Source organism: Leguminivora glycinivorella, chromosome 2, assembly GCF_023078275.1.
Source record: "Leguminivora glycinivorella isolate SPB_JAAS2020 chromosome 2, LegGlyc_1.1, whole genome shotgun sequence".
Taxonomy (NCBI): domain Eukaryota; kingdom Metazoa; phylum Arthropoda; class Insecta; order Lepidoptera; family Tortricidae; genus Leguminivora; species Leguminivora glycinivorella.
The window spans coordinates 13,532,145-13,551,691 of record NC_062972.1 but is presented as its reverse complement, the minus strand read 5'-3'; the positions used below and the strand labels follow the sequence as shown (position 1 = coordinate 13,551,691).

Below are 19,547 nucleotides of genomic sequence, written 5' to 3'. Positions count from 1 at the left end.
TTGATACTATTGTGTCTGCACAAGATTTATAACGATGTTTACTATTTTAGAAATAAGCACTGTATTATGTTTTAATGATAATAAATAAAAGTCTGTAATGAAAGACCCATTTTTTATTTTTTTATTTTACGCACACATACATTTTTAACCTTAACAATAAACTCAGAAATTTTCTTGTAACATTGATTTAGAGATTTGATTTATTAAACTGTATGCCGAATCCACAACATTGTCCACTGGTTCGCTGGCTATATATTGAGCACTAAAGATCATATTTTCTTCATCATCACTCTCTGCCTGGCTTTCCTGCCCGTTACGTAAGCCGATGATTTTTATTTGTATCAGACGGGGTCCCTCAGCAACGGATTTTCTACATTTCACAAAAGTAGTGGATGATTTTAATTTACGTTTTGGAGCACGCTGTTTAGTTTTTATTTTCTTTTTGTTGGGTGTTTCTATTGATGGTGCTGTAATGGTCACGTCATGCTTGTTGGCAAGTTCTGGATATGCGTCTTCAAATGTCTGGGTGTTCCACTCTTGAGCATGGGTAAAAGGATCCTCGGGGTCACAATGTTCGCACATGTTGAAACTGTAACACAATAAGTATTACCTTTAATAAAGCCTTACTATTAAGCATTAAATCTACCTCTTGTAATTTTAAGTTTTTCTTTTGTAAAATAAAGTTTAAATAAATATATAATAATAATGTATTTAAATTATCACATAATATTTACTAAAAGTATATAATAAAAATAAAATAATTACTTACTTGAACTTATTACTTGAACGACCACTTCTTATTGTATCAAATTCATAAATGCGAACATGCGAACATTATAACAATATAGAGAATGTCAGTATTGCAGTTTTCCAATAATGTTGTTGACCTGCTTTTGCCAGCGTAGGCATGCACGCGCCAAGAAATTAGACTCTATTCAGCTATGCAATATATACAGGTTAGGTAGATAAGCTTCTTGTTACTTGTCGGCGTTAATTGATTTATCAAACAGCTCAAAAGAAGAGAGTCACATGTGATGAGCAAAATTAACACCTTTGTATACTTACTCATTATCATTAGTAAGAAATTGATGTATTTAATTATAATTTATAACACTGAGTGAAAGTTACTCACAGAGCGCACTTGCAACTATTATTTACTATAAGATAGGTATAGCTCTGTACTTCCTTAAAGAAAAATGAATCTACAGCACTCAGGCTTTTGAGTAGGAAACTTATAACAAAAATAATTGTCATCCTTTTAAGAATGTATTCATCTTTTTACATTATTTTCACTGGGAAACATTGTTAAAGCTACTTAAAAATAACATAATTATTTGTACAATAGGTACTATATTGAATACATTCTTAAACGGTTGATCAGTATTTTGGTTACACCCTGTAAAAATGGAAAGTATGGGAGTGTATAAGAAGAAATAAACTGAACACATATTTTTTATACGTTTATTAGATAAGTATACAAAATAAAAGCATAAAATACAGACGTGCGTTATTATATATATATATTTATTTTCCAATGCAGTGAGTTAGCAGAGTATAAGTGGATATCCCTCATCCTGCTAAAATAAAGTGTAATTTTTTTCATGATTAACTGTGTTAACTAAGTTTAATAACAGTTTGAAACACTTTCACGGTAAATACAATTGAAATAGTACATTGAAATTCGCTACAACATATAATATTCAGCACTTACTTTTAGTTACAACTTTTCCATTATTTGTTTCGGATCTACAAAAAAGAACTATTACCCCATGCCATAGTTGAAACTTTGTCTGATAAAATAATTCGTTTATCATCTTTATTACATAAAGCAACTTTGTTGACCGTTTGAGTGAAGATGTCATGTTTGATAGTTTTAAACAAAATATTCTTTTTCGAATGATTTTATCGTTTAAAAGTACGTCTTTGTAATTTTCCAGTGTCAAATCTTTGATGGCACCAGCCTTAGTACCTTTTGCTTTTTTTACAAAGCCCTTTTTCGGGTGTGTACTAGTTATACAATACAGCTTAGACCGCAATCCTACAAACTCTGTTATAAGTGATCCTTCTAGCTCATCTTTGAATAGTCCCGGAATCTTTTTATTACGCAAAGGAATCTGGAAATCATTTAAAGGACTGTAATTACTCGTATCAAAGAAATCTAAGAAATGTGTTCTTAAGTCTTGGTAAAAGTCTCTAGTTTTAATTTCATAAATGAAACTGTCAGTATCAGAATAACAGAGGCGAACGCGATCACTATAGTGGGGTTTTATTACCGAGTAGTGAAATTTGTACATATGGTTTTTGGATAGTTCTAATACCGAGAATCCTATGTAAATGGGTTTATCCAATACAACTCTTTCTGGCTTCATTTCAATGGCTACCAAGTTGTCAGTGAGCACTGTGGCGCTATGAAAATTGGGTCTTGCTATTAAAGTACCGCCACAAGTAACCTTTTTAGTGCTGTTTCGTTCGTCATACCACTGGTTGACCAGTTTTACGTCAACGCGTCGTTCACAATCCTCAAGAGTTTTTCCGAATATCGAATTGTTCATTAGTTTAAATAGGTCCTGTTGAAATTGGGTTTTCGCATTTTTCCGCAACTCTGTATTTAAGTCTATGTATTTCTTTAAAAAAGAATTTTGTTTAAAAGTGAGTACACGATGTATTTTCTTAATAACCAAACCGTTTTTGAGGCATGTTTTTAGATGCTCGTAATGAATTACGTACTCATATTTATCGAACAAATTTGGAATTAATTTTGTATTTTTTCCTCCCGGAGGAACAAACTTTTCTGCGCAAAAAGGATAGTCGTTGTGATCATGATGTAAATATTGCGGATATAGCAAGTCAACCTCAAGTATATACCCAAATTCCGCGTCGTCTGAAACCGATGTAATATCTAGGTGTGAAATTTCAAAGTCATCCAAAAAACGAAAATCTGACACAGGCAGCGGTTGTGACATTGCATACCCGTACAAATTATTACAATCTATGTATATGAGAAACGAATCAGGTGATTTGTTATCGTAGGTTTTCATATACTGATTATTTGCAATGGAATGTCTAGTTGAACACATACAAATCCCTCCTCGAATCCCTTTTTGAATAAAGCGAATGATTTCTAGGTCTGATATTAGCTCTAATTTAATACCAGTCATTAGTAACATTGCATCGAATGAAAGACTAGGGAGGTTAAATAGAACGCAGGATCTAGTCGATAACTAACCATACAATTTCGCCGAAAATTTTCAAAGATGTCTGATAAAAGTAAAACGTCGGTCTGAAGGTAAAGATCCGTATATTGACCAAGATTTTTTATATTAAATGTATTCCATACAGTTTGCGCATGCACATAATCCTCATCACTTATGTTCTCCGAAGTTAACGAGTTATAAAATAAATCCTGCGAAGGTAATTCAGTCTCGGCAAACGTGTCCCAACATGTTATATAGTCATAAGGATAAACACCTTTTCTAGTCAATAGGTCAAATTTGATTTCATCAGGAAAAAACAATCGTAAGTGAGAAAAGTCTGCCTTAGCAAGTCCCTTCGCTAATTTTTCTAAACTTGTATCTAGGAATTTAAACGAATCTACAAATCGTATCCGCACATACTGATCGTCAGGCATCTTTAAAAACTTACTGAAGGATATATAGTTTTCCTTGTTCTTCGCAATTATTTGCACCTTTGAACCTACATCCTCGCATAACTCCTTTATAAACAAGTGCGCATCATATCCTGCTAAGTTATGAAAGAAAACAGGAATAAATTTGGGAACACTATAACGTAAGTTACAGTATTGATGAGCGGCCCCACGATAAACACCAGTTAAGTGACAGTGATCTCTTACTTTGTCGCCAAATAAAGCAGTCAGGCAAATGTGGCATGTCTGAGCATTTTTGTGGCCTAAAGCATTTGTTTCTGTGAAAATCATAGGCACTTCTTCACGCAATATTTTATAAATATCTTCAACATGTCTGTATAAATATTTTAAAAATTTAGAAACACAGTCGGGTCCTCTGTATTGAATAAATCTATTTAAGCGTTGATCATAAGAGCAGACTATGTTATAGGCAAAAGCTGCGGGTATATGCATTTGTTTATTTACAGTGAAACTTCCCTGAGGTTCCTTTTCAGGCTCACATGATTGAAATGGCCTAAGAATTGTTTCAAAGTCACAATAAACTACAAAAGGAACATTATAGTGACGTTCATAATGTTTAAATTGTAGATATGTACCTCTTTCCGGGAGTACAGTGGCGATTCCACTACAGGAGTGACTTTCAAACTTGTCTAGGGAAGGAAAAAATAAGAGGCAATCTTCACAAAAGTAAAGTTTACCATGATGTTTAGTTATTTGGGAACGAACCAATCGAGACAAATTATTTATTAAAACGTAGTGCGATTTATTTCCTTTCTCTATTAAAAGTAAATTAATTTTCTTACTCCTTTTATATTGAGATCTATAAATAGGTCCTGCCACTGTACGATTATCCATTAAAGAATACACATTAATACTTAAACCCACATTTTTATGCTCAAACATACCAATATCAGAGAAAGTTATGGGAAAACTGAGACCATCAATATTCAACACGTCTTTAAAGTAGGGGTATGAGGCCGTACGCTCTTTGTGATTTTTTGAGGGATAAAGCGCAGCAACAATACTCCACAGAAAACAATATTCATCTTTATTCTGTATGTTAATACAAGCTTTCTTGTTTTTAATAGACTTAGGTAAATCTATGTAAGAAGATCCTTTCAGAGGCTGGTATTTGTTAACATTAACCTCTAAATATAAATTAGATAAGAAAGTCCATCCACTATCGCGCTGCTCAAAATTTTCAATGTTATTTTTTATGTCGTTTATAACTTTTTGGTATAACTCAGAAAATGTATAGTTTTGATGTACTGTGAAGTTTTTTGTCGTAAACGACTTTGTTTCCTGCCGGTTGTTCTTAAATAAAAGAAAGTTTCCAAAATACTCGAAATTGATTTTTAAACACACGTGCTTTATCAAACACTGTTTTATAATATTTTCTAGTTTCGACGTTAAATTATCTAAAAACTGTTCAGGTATAGCAAATTCTAGCTCTTCAGATCCGAAAACTCTATAAGATGATATACGACCCTGAAAGGCAGACGAAATCTCAATTACGCCATCAGTTACTGCCACTAAAGAATTATTTTTGTGTTTAGTACTTCTCAAATGACCAACCCATTTATTTTTCAGAACTTGGATTGAACAGGCAGAGCAAAAAGGCATTTTAGTTCCACCTAACTAAATTCGCGTATAAAACAGTAAAATAAGTATTTATCTAACTAAAGTAAGTACCTATATGTATATGTGTGGTATCCGAATACAGTTCAAAATATACACTTAAAAATTATTTTTGACAATGCTGAATTTTTAACCTTTTTTGTTGTGAAAAAATGTAACTTCAGCATCGTCAAAAAGAGTTCTTAAATGCTTTGTGAGTTTTTGTAGATATTCCCACTGAGGAGTATCGTTATTTATTTGCGCTTTAACTGCCAGAAGGGCCTTTTTCCACTTATGCTCCGCTAACTCACTGCGTATATCGGCGGTGTTGTATACTCGCAGCTCCAAGAAAAACTCCCCCTCAAGATCAGCAGCACGCCGAGTCAATCCATCAGCCACGCGTTGAGTTATAGACGAGCGTAGCTGGTCTGGTGTAGGGCAATTTTTCGCAAATGCCTCGTCATCAGGAAATAGCTCGAAGACGTCGAAGGGGTTGCTGGCAGTCTTTTTCTTAGACGCTCCACTAGTAGTCCTGTAAATAATACAATAAAATATAAGTAATGCAAAACAAGGCAACAAAAAATATTTTTCAGATTACAACATAGGTGGGTGTCACAATTATAATAATCGAATAGATGCATATTTTAAATGTGTAACATACCTAGGAGATTTCGCCTGGCGAGGCTTCTTCACCTTCTTGGTCCCCGCGTCAATTTCTTCCCACTCTCGTTCTGAATCGGACCTGAAAATATTTTAACAATTTGTAAATTTAAATTCATAATGTAAGTAGGTAAAATAAAACGTAATAATCAAAAACAATTTACGTATGCAACGCATACAATATGTAAGTAGGTACGTGCAGGTGTCATATCTTTTTACCTATTAGCAGCATCGGACTTTCTTTTCTGCACCGGTTTTTTCGCTTTCGCACCTCCAGTCTTGTTATTTAGGGGTACAATAGTTTCAAACTCGGAGTCCGACCTAAAAGTAAATTAAAAAAATCATTTTAAACCTTGCACATGAGCAACTAGTATTATAATTTATAAAAAGACAAAATACAACACTTACTTACATGTTATATGTAGAAATGACGGTGGTTCGAACTTATTATTTATAAGACGTATGAGTACGTAATGTGCACTGTAAAGAGCAAAGTAGCAAAGGAATAAACAATTAGAATGATGGTTTATTAATAGCAATTTATTGATGATTTTACTAAACGAATCAGGGGTGTCACAGTCCTCATTTTACTAGTACTCGTAATAAATGCATGTAAGCCATTTGTATGACTAACTTAATATACTACGGTGTTTAAAATGCAAAATCGAGGCACACTTATTAAGTGATTAAGTGATAGTGGTATCTTAGGTGTAGGTAATCTTATTCAAGAAATCACTCCATAGCGGCAAGATAACATGTTGCTAAAGTAATTTATACTACTAAATTATTTTTGTAATTATTCTCAATTTGGTTTAAAAGCCAATATTCAAACATATTATTTTAGTGTACTTAGAATAAGTTAAACACCTAACAAGAAAACATTGGTTTTAAAACGTATGTTTTGCGCTGATGAAACATCCAAAACAGTGAATAAAGAGATTAAGGTGTTTATCCCGGTTATGATAATGTTACTTTATCATATCACCAATAATCATAAATCACCAAATACGTGCCGGCGGCAACCCTATATTTATGCCAATACTATGCTAACGCAAGTATCCTATAACAATTTACATCCGTTTCGAAATTACGAAATGTTAGATGTTGTTTTTAACAATTAGTGCAATCAATGCAGAATACCTAATTAGAATAACATATGGATATGACGTTGCATTTTCGCAACACGAACCTTGATGACCGGCTAAGTAGCAGTACTTAACAGTACCTATAAAATGGATGGTCCTGGGTTCGAATCTCAAAAATGGCCAACATTTCTGTGAAGTGCTTATTATTATTTTTCTCTTCGTCTTTAAATGAATGAATGAAAATGTTTATATCAGATAAAAATATCCATATTTTTTAAATAAGACTTTAGACTATTGCTATTAAAAGTAATAATTGAGCAAATATATAATGACGTTACAATATATTTATGTGCATCTATTAAGTATTTATCCTCCTAATACAAACAGTCTAAAACTCTTGTTCCAATAAACATACATAGTTCGAAGTCATTATGAAATAATTGTTTTGCTCAAATAGGCTCCTTTTGTTGAGTGCTTAACTAAATGAACCCATGAGATTTTTTAGTTGGAACCATTGAAGGGAAGCTCCTTACTATGGAAACGATAGTGAACGACATCTATGGAAATTAGCGCAACCTAGCATAATAATATATTGGATAACACGATGCCTTAGAAGCATCTAATTAACGAAGTAGCTAGTTAGTACCATCCCTCACTAATAGAGGCCGCACTTGCAGTAAAACATCAATGATAATAAATATGATCTGATTACATTCCCCCTTGACATAGCTAAATAAGACTATAGTGTATTTTCTGCCGTTTCAGACTTTTACTGTTTAATTACAAAGTCCACAATTGTTAATCAAAAGGTGGTATTTACTTCGTTTATTATAAACGATAGGTCTACATCGCACTATCAAAGTTTTTGATGTTACTTCGTATAAATAAACGCCTTATAGACGACGTTGATGAGTCTCGACGACCGGGGACTCCAACGTTCACACTTTTCGGAATTGGCCAACCGACTTGTGTGCAATGTTGAATCAGATACTTAGGGAAACTCTGTATATACGCGGTCGATATATATGGATTTCCATGCCTGAAGAGGATTGTACTTAAATGATGCACGTAAAATGCGGCCTTACGCCGGGGTTGAGCACCTTGGAGGTCCATTCATGTTCTGTGACGCTGACGAGTTGATCAGACATGTTGTGTGAAAACGCCATAGTCAACCGAGCATTCGCTTGGAAGAGACTCGCACTCTGGGACTGGCCACCTCAGAGAGTGAGTTGCGTTAAGCTTTTGCATCTTTTTTCAAGAAACATACATTTTATAACGTGTTCTTATAACTGATATTCACTGAAGATTCAAATAAAGTGCTCTCAAAACACCTTTGTTTCAAGAGACGACAAGTAATTTGAATAGTATGTAACATAGAAAAAATCTTAGCCCGATGTTTGAGAGCCCGGATATATGAGTTTGTAAGCACTGGAACGATTTCGATCGCGAAACGCTCGAACGGTATGAAGTGATTTTAAACTTCCCAACGGTATGGCTAACATGATCATGCAAACGCGATTATTATAGCAAAACGATATCGATGTGGTTTAAACTTCCTAACGATGATGATACAATTCTTGCCCAGATATTTGAGGGTTAGGATGTATTTGGGAGTTTAGACCACTGGAATGAGTTTGAGCGAGAATCGCTCGAACGAAATGAAAGTGGTTTAAACTTCCCAAATATATACTACTATGAAGTATATATTTGGGAAGTTTAAACCACTTTCATTTCGTTCGAGCGATTCTCGCTCAAACTCATTCCAGTGGTCTAAACTCCCAAATACATCCTAACCCTCAAATATCTGGGCAAGAATTGTATCATCATCGTTAGGAAGTTTAAACCACATCGATATCGTTTTGCTATAATAATCGCGTTTGCATGATCATGTTAGCCATACCGTTGGGAAGTTTAAAATCACTTCATACCGTTCGAGCGTTTCGCGATCGAAATCGTTCCAGTGCTTACAAACTCATATATCCGGGCTCTCAAACATCGGGCTAAGATTTTTTCTATGTTACATACTATTCAAATTACTTGTCGTCTCTTGAAACAAAGGTGTTTTGAGAGCACTTTATAGTAGTAGTAGTATAGTAGTAGTATATATTTGGGAAGTTTAAACCACTTTCATTTCGTTCGAGCGATTCTCGCTCAAACTCATTCCAGTGGTCTAAACTCCCAAATACATCCTAACCCTCAAATATCTGGGCAAGAATTGTATCATCATCGTTGGGAAGTTTAAACCACATCGATATCGTTTTGCTATAATAATCGCGTTTGCATGATCATGTTAACCATACCGTTGGGAAGTTTAAAATCACTTCATACCGTTCGAGCGTTTCGCGATCGAAATCGTTCCAGTGCTTACAAACTCATATATCCGGGCTCTCAAACATCGGGCTAAGATTTTTTCTATGTTACATACTATTCAAATTACTTGTCGTCTCTTGAAACAAAGGTGTTTTGAGAGCACTTTATTTGAATCTTCAGTGAATATCAGTTATAAGAACACGTTATAAAATGTATGTTTCTTGAAAAAGATGCAAAAGCTTAACGCAACTCACTCTCTGAGGTGGCCAGTCCCAGAGTGCGAGTCTCTTCCAAGCGAATGCTCGGTTGACTATGGCGTTTTCACACAACATGTCTGATCAACTCGTCAGCGTCACAGAACATGAATGGACCTCCAAGGTGCTCAACCCCGGCGTAAGGCCGCATTTTACGTGCATCATTTAAGTACAATCCTCTTCAGGCATGGAAATCCATATATATCGACCGCGTATATACAGAGTTTCCCTAAGTATCTGATTCAACATTGCACACAAGTCGGTTGGCCAATTCCGAAAAGTGTGAACGTTGGAGTCCCCGGTCGTCGAGACTCATCAACGTCGTCTATAAGGCGTTTATTTATACGAAGTAACATCAAAAACTTTGATAGTGCGATGTAGACCTATCGTTTATAATAAACGAAGTAAATACCACCTTTTGATTAACAATTGTGGACTATGTAATTAAACAGTAAAAGTCTGAAACGGCAGAAAATACACTATAGTCTTATTTAGCTATGTCAAGGGGGAATGTAATCAGATCATATTTATTATCATTGATGTTTTACTGCAAGTGCGGCCTCTATTAGTGAGGGATGGTACTAACTAGCTACTTCGTTAATTAGATGCTTCTAAGGCATCGTGTTATCCAATATATTATTATGCTAGGTTGCGCTAATTTCCATAGATGTCGTTCACTATCGTTTCCATAGTAAGGAGCTTCCTTCAATGGTTCCAACTAAAGAACCTCCTCCTTTTTTGAAGTCGGTTAAAAAAATCTCATGGGTTCATTTAGTTAAGCACTCAACAAAAGGAGCCTATTTGAGCAAAACAATTATTTCATAATGACTTCGAACTATGTATGTATGTTTATTGGAACAAGAGTTTTAGACTGTTTGTATTAGGAGGATAAATACTTAATAGATGCACATAAATATATTGTAACGTCATTATATATTTGCTCAATTATTACTTTTATTAGCAATAGTCTAAAGTCTTATTTAAAAAATATGGATATTTTTATCTGATATAAACATTTTCATTCATTAATTTAAAGACGAAGAGAAAAAATAATAATAAACACTTCACAGAAATATTGGCCATTTTTGAGATTCGAACCCAGGACCATCCATTTTACAGGTACTGTTACTGCTACTTAGCCGATCATCAAGGTTCGTGTTGCGAAAATGCAACGTCATATCCATATGTTATTCTAATTAGGTATTCTGCATTGATTGCACTAATTGTTAAAAACAACATATAACATTTCGGATGTAAATTGTTACAGGATACTTGCGTTAGCATAGTATTGGCATAAATATAGGGTTGCCGCCGGCACGTATTTGGTGATTTATGATTATTGGTGATATGATAAAGTAACATTATCATAGCCGGGATAAACACCTTAATCTCTTTATTCACTGTTTTGGATGTTTCATCAGCGCAAAACATACGTTTTAAAACCAATGTTTTCTTGTTAGGTGTTTAACTTATTCTAAGTACACTAAAATAATATGTTTGAATATTGGCTTTTAAACCAAATTGAGAATAATTACAAAAATAATTTAGTAGTATAAATTACTTTAGCAACATGTTATCTTGCCGCTATGGAGTGATTTCTTGAATAAGATTACCTACACCTAAGATATCACTATCACTTAATCACTTAATAAGTTTGCCTCGATTTTGCATTTTAAACACCGCAGTATATGAAGTTAGTCATAAAAATGGCTTACATGCATTTATTACGAGTACTAGTAAAATGAGGACTGTGACACCCCTGATTCGTTTAGTAAAATCATCAATAAATTGCTATTAATAAACCATCATTCTAATTGTTTATTCCTTTGCTACTTTGTTCTTTACAGTGCACATTACGTAGGTACTCATACGTCTTATAAATAATAGGTTCGAACCACCGTCATTTCTACATATAACATGTAAGTAAGTGTTGTATTTTGTCTTTTTATAAATTATAATACTAGTTGCTCATGTGCAAGGTTTAAAATGATTTTTTTAATTTACTTTTAGGTCGGACTCCGAGTCTGAAACTATTGTACCCCTAAATAACAAGACTGGAGGTGCGAAAGCGAAAAAACCGGTGCAGAAAAGAAAGTCCGATGCTGCTAATAGGTAAAAAGATATGACACCTGCACGTACCTATTTACATATTGCATACGTAAATTGTTTTTGATTATTACGTTTTATTTTACCTACTTACATTATGAATTTAAATTTACAAATTGTTAAAATATTTTCAGGTCCGATTCAGAACGAGAGTGGGAAGAAATTGACGCGGGGACCAAGAAGGTGAAGAAGCCTCGCCAGGCGAAATCTCCTAGGTATGTTACACATTTAAAATATGCATCTATTCGATTATTATAATTGTGACACCCACCTATGTTGTAATCTGAAAAATATTTTTTGTTGCCTTGTTTTGCATTACTTATATTTTATTGTATTATTTACAGGACTACTAGTGGAGCGTCTAAGAAAAAGACTGCCAGCAACCCCTTCGACGTCTTCGAGCTATTTCCTGATGACGAGGCATTTGCGAAAAATTGTCCTACACCAGACCAGCTACGCTCGTCTATAACTCAACGCGTGGCTGATGGATTGACTCGGCGTGCTGCTGATCTTGAGGGGGAGTTTTTCTTGGAGCTGCGAGTATACAACACCGCCGATATACGCAGTGAGTTAGCGGAGCATAAGTGGAAAAAGGCCCTTCTGGCAGTTAAAGTGCAAATAAATAACGATACTCCTCAGTGGGAATATCTACAAAAACTCACAAAGCATTTAAGAACTCTTTTTGACGATGCTGAAGTTACATTTTTTCACAACAAAAAAGGTTAAAAATTCAGCATTGTCAAAAATAATTTTTAAGTGTATATTTTGAACTGTATTCGGATACCACACATATACATATAGGTACTTACTTTAGTTAGATAAATACTTATTTTACTGTTTTATACGCGAATTTAGTTAGGTGGAACTAAAATGCCTTTTTGCTCTGCCTGTTCAATTCAAGTTCTGAAAAATAAATGGGTTGGTCATTTGAGAAGTACTAAACACAAAAATAATTCTTTAGTGGCAGTAACTGATGGCGTAATTAAGATTTCGTCTGCCTTTCAGGGTCGTATATCATCTTATAGAGTTTTTGGATCTGAAGAGCTAGAATTTGCTATACCTGAACAGTTTTTAGATAATTTAACGTCGAAACTAGAAAATATTATAAAACAGTGTTTGATAAAGCACGTGTGTTTAAAAATCAATTTCGAGTATTTTGGAAACTTTATTTTATTTAAGAACAACCGGCAGGAAACAAAGTCGTTTACGACAAAAAACTTCACAGTACATCAAAACTATACATTTTCTGAGTTATACCAAAAAGTTATAAACGACATAAAAAATTACATTGAAAATTTTGAGCAGCGCGATAGTGGATGGACTTTCTTATCTAATTTATATGTAGAGGTTAATGTTAACAAATACCAGCCTCTGAAAGGATATTCTTACATAGATTTACCTAAGTCTATTAAAAACAAGAAAGCTTGTGTTAACATACAGAATAAAGATGATAAACGAATTATTTTATCAGACAAAGTTTCAACTATGGCATGGGGTAATAGTTCTTTTTTGTAGATCCGAAACAAATAATGGAAAAGTTGTAACTAAAAGTAAGTGCTGAATATTATATGTTGTAGCGAATTTCAATGTACTATTTCAATTGTATTTACCGTGAAAGTGTTTTAAACTGTTATTAAACTTAGTTAACACAGTTAATCATGAAAAAATTTACACTTTATTTTAGCAGGATGAGGGATATTACCCTTATACTCTGCTAACTCACTGCATTGGAAAATAAATATATATATAATAACGCACGTCTGTATTTTATGCTTTTATTTTGTATACTTATCTAATAAACGTATAAAACATATGTGTTCAGTTTATTTCTTCTTATACACTCCCATACTTTCCATTTTTACAGGGTGTAACCAAAATACTGATCAACCGTTTAAGAATGTATTCAATATAGTACCTATTGTACAAATAATTATGTTCTTAAATGGATGACAATTATTTTTGTTATAAGTTTCCTACTCAAAAGCCTGAGTGCTGTAGATTCATTTTTCTTTAAGGAAGTACAGAGCTATACCTATCTTATAGTAAATAATAGTTGCAAGTGCGCTCTGTGAGTAACTTTCACTCAGTGTTATAAATTATAATTAAATACATCAATTTCTTACTAATGATAATGAGTAAGTATACAAAGGTGTTAATTTTGCTCATCACATGTGACTCTCTTCTTTTGAGCTGTTTGATAAATCAATTAACGCCGACAAGTAACAAGAAGCTTATCTACCTAACCTGTATATATTGCATAGCTGAATAGAGTCTAATTTCTTGGCGCGTGCATGCCTACGCTGGCAAAAGCAGGTCAACAACATTATTGGAAAACTGCAATACTGACATTCTCTATATTGTTATAAATGTTATAATGTTCGCATGTTCGCATTTATTAATTTGATACAATAAGAAGTGGTCGTTCAAGTAATAAGTTCAAGTAAGTAATTATTTTATTTTTATTATATACTTTTAGTAAATATTATGTGATAATTTAAATACATTATTATTATTTATTTATTTAAACTTTATTTTACAAAAGAAAAACTTAAAATTACAAGAGGTAGATTTAATGCTTAATAGTAAGGCTTTATTAATGGTAATACTTATTATGTTACAGTTTCAACATGTGCGAACATTGTGACCCCGAGGATCCTTTTACCCATGCTCAAGAGTGGAACACCCAGACATTTGAAGACGCATATCCAGAACTTGCCAACAAGCATGACGTGACCATTACAGCACCATCAATAGAAACACCCAACAAAAAGAAAATAAAAACTAAACAGCGTGCTCCAAAACGTAAATTAAAATCATCCACTACTTTTGTGAAATGTAGAAAATCCGTTGCTGAGGGACCCCGTCTGATACAAATAAAAATCATCGGCTTACGTAACGGGCAGGAAAGCCAGGCAGAGAGTGATGATGAAGAAAATATGATCTTTAGTGCTCAATATATAGCCAGCGAACCAGTGGACAATGTTGTGGATTCGGCATACAGTTTAATAAATCAAATCTCTAAATCAATGTTACAAGAAAATTTCTGAGTTTATTGTTAAGGTTAAAAATGTATGTGTGCGTAAAATAAAAAAATAAAAAATGGGTCTTTCATTACAGACTTTTATTTATTATCATTAAAACATAATACAGTGCTTATTTCTAAAATAGTAAACATCGTTATAAATCTTGTGCAGACACAATAGTATCAAAATACCACTTTTTAATACATATAACATTTTTTAAAGCACATTTTTTTTCATGATGCAGGCAGTTATATGCACTAGACTTATTACAATATTTTTCATGCAAATGTAGAAAATTAGGACAATCTTGTTCACCTAAATCTATTACAGCACAATTAGCACACAAATCTTTAACCCACTTAATTTTTTCCGCTCCTTTTACATAAATGTTCTTGTTATTTAAATGTTTCACAATCATTCTTTTAAATTCTCTGTGATCGACAAATCCTTCCCTCCATAAAATCCCGTGGTTTTTTTCTAACCATATTACTCTTTTTCTTTCTTGCTGAGATAAATGAGAAAACGTGTAGGGCGGTTTTATTAAAAAGACTTGCGTGTATTCTTTAGTACTAAGTGCGAATTCCTTTATTATAAAATCGTTATTTAATGATTTAAATCCTTGAACATCCACGAATAAGCTTTTAGTGCTCATGATATTTTCCTTGTTATATTGCTAAGAGGTCTATACTCTATAATGCTATCATTCAAAATAAGACAATACGCAGATGTTTGATCGGGTATATCCTCACTGCACTCTATTTCAACTCTGATGTCAACAACACCCGATTTTAAAGTGTCACTTTGTCTTGAACAATCCACGAAAAACAATGGTGCTATTTCTTTGAAATCGTAAGGATTTAACAAGGGTGCCTGACTACGATTATAGTAGGACTGTTGGAATTTAGAATATTGCTCGTATAATATAGCATACTTCTCATCGGAAAAACTAACATTCAAATTTTCATAAGGATAATATATAGAATTCAAGAAAACTTTAACCTCTCTCAAGTTACAATGATCGAAATGTGTTATATCTTTGTCGGACGCATTTTTCCTACCAGTTTTCAAACCAACTATAACATACCGAGGTTTTTCGATTTGAGATGAAGTTTTAATAGCCCAAGAGTGCTTGGAAGTTTTTGGCAGCAGTGGATATTCGAAGAGGTCCCAGTTTCTGAACGCAATTTGTATTGCACGATCTTTTTCCACATATTTAAGAAGATTCAGTCTTTCCCGATCGGAAACCTTAATATGAGGCATACGCCATACCACTTTTGATAAAGTAACATTGTCTATATATTCATTTGGGTTCAATTTAACGCTATTCAAGTTAGTGTTAGAGCGTAAAAGTATAAGTTCATGTTTGCAATTAATAATAATTTTGTTGTAGTCTTCAGCAAAGCCCAAAATTTTGTTTAATGGTATAGAAGCAGAAAATAAACCTCGAGTAACTTTAGTACCTTTTATGTCCCACCCCCACGACTTTGCCATTCTCGCTTCATGTTCACTCATGGATAAAAGAGATTTCCTTGTTGTTGTGATTCCTGCATTTTTTATTTTGTCTATTTCAATTCCATTCAGTTCGTATCGGATGTCTTGAAAGAAATGGAGGACAGGGTTATTGGTAAACAGGACGCTCGACACGGGTTGTTTTGTTTCTCTGTTCATCACTGTAATAGTACCTTCTATGTATAATGTGCTAGCTGAAGGCAACACGTACATATCTTGCTGATTGATGGGTATGCGAATTTCATCGTTCAAATTAAAACTTGTAACGTAAGGTTTGTACGAGTGGTATTCATAACTTTCGATTGAGTTATCATAGCTAAAGGAGTTTGCTAAGTCCAGAATGCTCATTTTAGTAAACCGATTGATCTGAGAAACAAAATATTTTCACTAGTGAGCCTGCTTTTCGGTCTTCTTTTCTTGATAGCACCAAGGGTACTGCCTGATTTATCACGGTTCACTGCTGTTTTATTGAAATCAATCATTTTTTTCTCAGGTGTAAATATATTTGAATCTCTTCTCCGCGTAAATTTATCAATTGGTTGTTGGTATCTAGTAGTCTTATTTTAAGAGAACTTAAAGTATTTTGAGTGACGGGAAAATAAATAACGTTTTTAGGCGTCTCTATTATTCTATACCCTGGAGGCACATTAGGTACAAATTCATGAACTATATGGCTCGGTTTTCCGTTGATAAATGATCCACTAATGATATCACATTCGATTCGAACTATAGTCGTCGATAGAATGGACACTGGAAATGGAGATTCCATTAATATATTCGCAGGAACAGTTTCATTACCGAAACCTAGTAGTTTACCTATGGAGTTATCGCCACCAAAATGTATGCTCTTAGAGCAAAAAATAGATGTTTTTAGAGTATTATTATTACACAAAAGTTTAAAAGAACAGCCTTGAACATGTGTTTTTAAATAATCGTTTAAATCCTGGAGTTCATAAGAGCCTTCTGGTATCTCCAATACTTCACCCTCACCGTAGTAAAATTTGCAATTTCGACTATCTATGTTAGGTATTGAATTAAACGTAGATAAATACAGTAGACCACATTCGTATTCACCGTCCAATTGAAGTTCAGGCGAATAATTTGTTGTAAGACTAGAGGAGGTTCCCGTTATGGATAAAGTGAAAGACATCGTGTAAATGACATTTTTTTTATTAGTGTTAACAATTTAAACGCCTCTGCCAAAATTGTTTTAAATATTTTAAGCATAATTGACCACAATTTACAGTATTAAATTGTTGGAACTGCCTATAATTATATGAAATATCAAATCTTTTCAAATATATTATCAACTCTAATGGCGGTTTAATATCGCCGAAGCTATTATAATATTCACAATATTTTTTATCCTTTGCATAGGCTACCCAGTGAGTTCCTTGGTTTTTTGATTCGTCTAAGTTAATTATCGCGCATTCTCTACGCTTAGGAAGTTTGGGTAAGCGGTCTCTCATAAATACTCCTCTAAAATAAGGTATACCCGTTGAATTGTTGATAATATCGACATTTGTGAGAGCTCGACTGGGTAACCTACCATTTAGTTTTTTGAGGTTTTTAAGCATAGTCCTTTGCCATTTCTGTACGGTTTTATATGTAATCCTTTGCCCAACGCTATGGATTCCATCATTTTGTTGTGACGTTCAGATTCCGCTAGTTTATTTCTTGCCGCTTTATAGTCTCCTACAGCTTTAGCTATTCCTGCCGCGCCGCCTGCCAGAGAACCCAGAGCCGATAATCCCGCGAATATAGGAATCAAAGGTAATATGCCTCCAGTTTTTGGAATAGGTATTATACGAGGTATCCGCATACGACTTGTGTTAGGAAATATTTTCTTCGCAGCTGTATAAGCACTGCTTATGATATTTCCATTCTTTTTTTCTTTAATTCGCTACGTATTTTTGTAACTAAGTGCTTAAATGACTTAACACCTGCCCCTGTCTTAATTTTTGATTTCATAACTTTACTAACCAGCCATGACGCCAGTTTTTCTCCTTTCCCAGCGTTTTTTGCATTCATACGTCGCTTAGCCATTTTATAAAGTTCTAAATCAGCCTTATGTCGATCCTCTATACGTGAATATTTGTCGTAAGCAATATCGTGCTGCATACAAGCTGAATCTAACCCGTTGATACCTTTATCACCCCGTCTTAAGCGTTCTTGTAATTTAGTTCCAGGGCCGCAATAATTGTACCCAGGTATGTGTAGTTCAAATGGAAGATTATTAATGGCACTATTTAAAAGTCCTCTTCCTTTCATAGTCAGTTAACTAGTGATAAAGTAACATTCGCATCAGTATTATAAATAGATTTACCTCTATACAACAGCACTGCGCTCGATCCAACTATTTTCGCTTGTACTAAGACCCAACCACTTAACGTATAGCTTGTTGCCTTTTCTTTTCATTATTTTCTCTATAAGATAAACATTAGGATACTTTGTTTTTTGCAGCTCTTGTTCATAAAAGGTGCCTAATATTGAATTTTTTCGTTGATCCTCTAAGTAATATGTAACGGGTATAGTATTCTTAACTTGTTTTATTGTAAATAATTCTGTAGACCAATTAGGCGTATAACCTTTATGAAAAGCGCCTTTGTACTTGCTTATACGTACGCAATCCCCTACACTGAATTTGTTGGCCCGTGTTTGTAGGTATGAGCGAGGTTTGTTTAGTATAGATTTTATTTCAGACTCTTTATGGAAATCAACATCTATCGGTCTACACCTTATTGTGCGATGAAATGTATGATTATATGAATTCACAATATCATGTAAAGGTTTTCCAAACCATTTGTAATTGCCAACAAAACTAAAATATTTATACAGTTTGCCTTTTAAAGTTTTTATAACCCTTTCTACAATTGATGCTTTTTTAACTGAATAGGTTGAATAATGGTTTATCTGCAAGGATTCCAAATAATTTTTAAATTCAGTATTGTAAAATTCTTTCCCCAAATCTGTCTGTAGATGTTTAGGTTTGCGTTTTGCAGTGTCAATTAGTTGCCTAAAAGCGTCTTTGGTCTCAAATTTGGTCTTAGATTTCATCGGAATTCCCCATATGTATTTTGAAAATGTATCAATGACAACCAAAACGTACTTATAACCCTTATTAATATTATGAAATTTTTGTAAATCCAGTAAATCTGCTTGCCACAAATCATCTATGCCTTTTAGTACAACTGAACGCCGCGCAAAATTTTTGCGAGCAGACCTATGAATTTCATTTACTATTTGGTTCTTTTCCATTACTGAGTCTGCTCAAAATACCCTCAGTTTCCTTTTTTGTATAAAAGTTCAAGTTCAACTGGCGCTGCAAGCTATGAATTTG

The 19,547-nt window shown here is 33.8% G+C and overlaps 2 protein-coding genes across 3 annotated transcripts; one reads left to right on the top strand and one right to left on the bottom strand.

The window, feature by feature from the left end:
• Nucleotides 1–227: 227 nt before the first annotated feature.
• Nucleotides 228–7,103, bottom strand: LOC125240784. 2 transcript variants are annotated; one of them, XM_048148868.1, is made up of 5 exons: nucleotides 6,333–7,103; nucleotides 6,140–6,241; nucleotides 5,922–6,002; nucleotides 5,572–5,792; nucleotides 228–589 (listed from the first exon to the last, which is right to left on the bottom strand). In XM_048148868.1, coding segments are annotated over exons 1-5 (519 nt in total). In that variant the 5' UTR covers nucleotides 6,335–7,103; the 3' UTR covers nucleotides 228–476. The 2 variants fall into 2 exon arrangements, with proteins under 2 accessions (XP_048004825.1, XP_048004820.1); XM_048148863.1 differs by lacking the exon at nucleotides 228–589 and having other exon boundaries at nucleotides 3,920–5,792.
• Nucleotides 7,104–11,458: 4,355 nt separating this feature from the next.
• On the top strand, nucleotides 11,459–14,657 carry LOC125235208. The gene is made up of 5 exons (XM_048141689.1): nucleotides 11,459–11,488; nucleotides 11,580–11,681; nucleotides 11,810–11,890; nucleotides 12,020–12,240; nucleotides 14,296–14,657. Coding segments are annotated over exons 1-5 (519 nt in total). The 5' UTR covers nucleotides 11,459–11,486; the 3' UTR covers nucleotides 14,409–14,657.
• The last annotated feature ends 4,890 nt before the right edge of the window (nucleotides 14,658–19,547 follow it).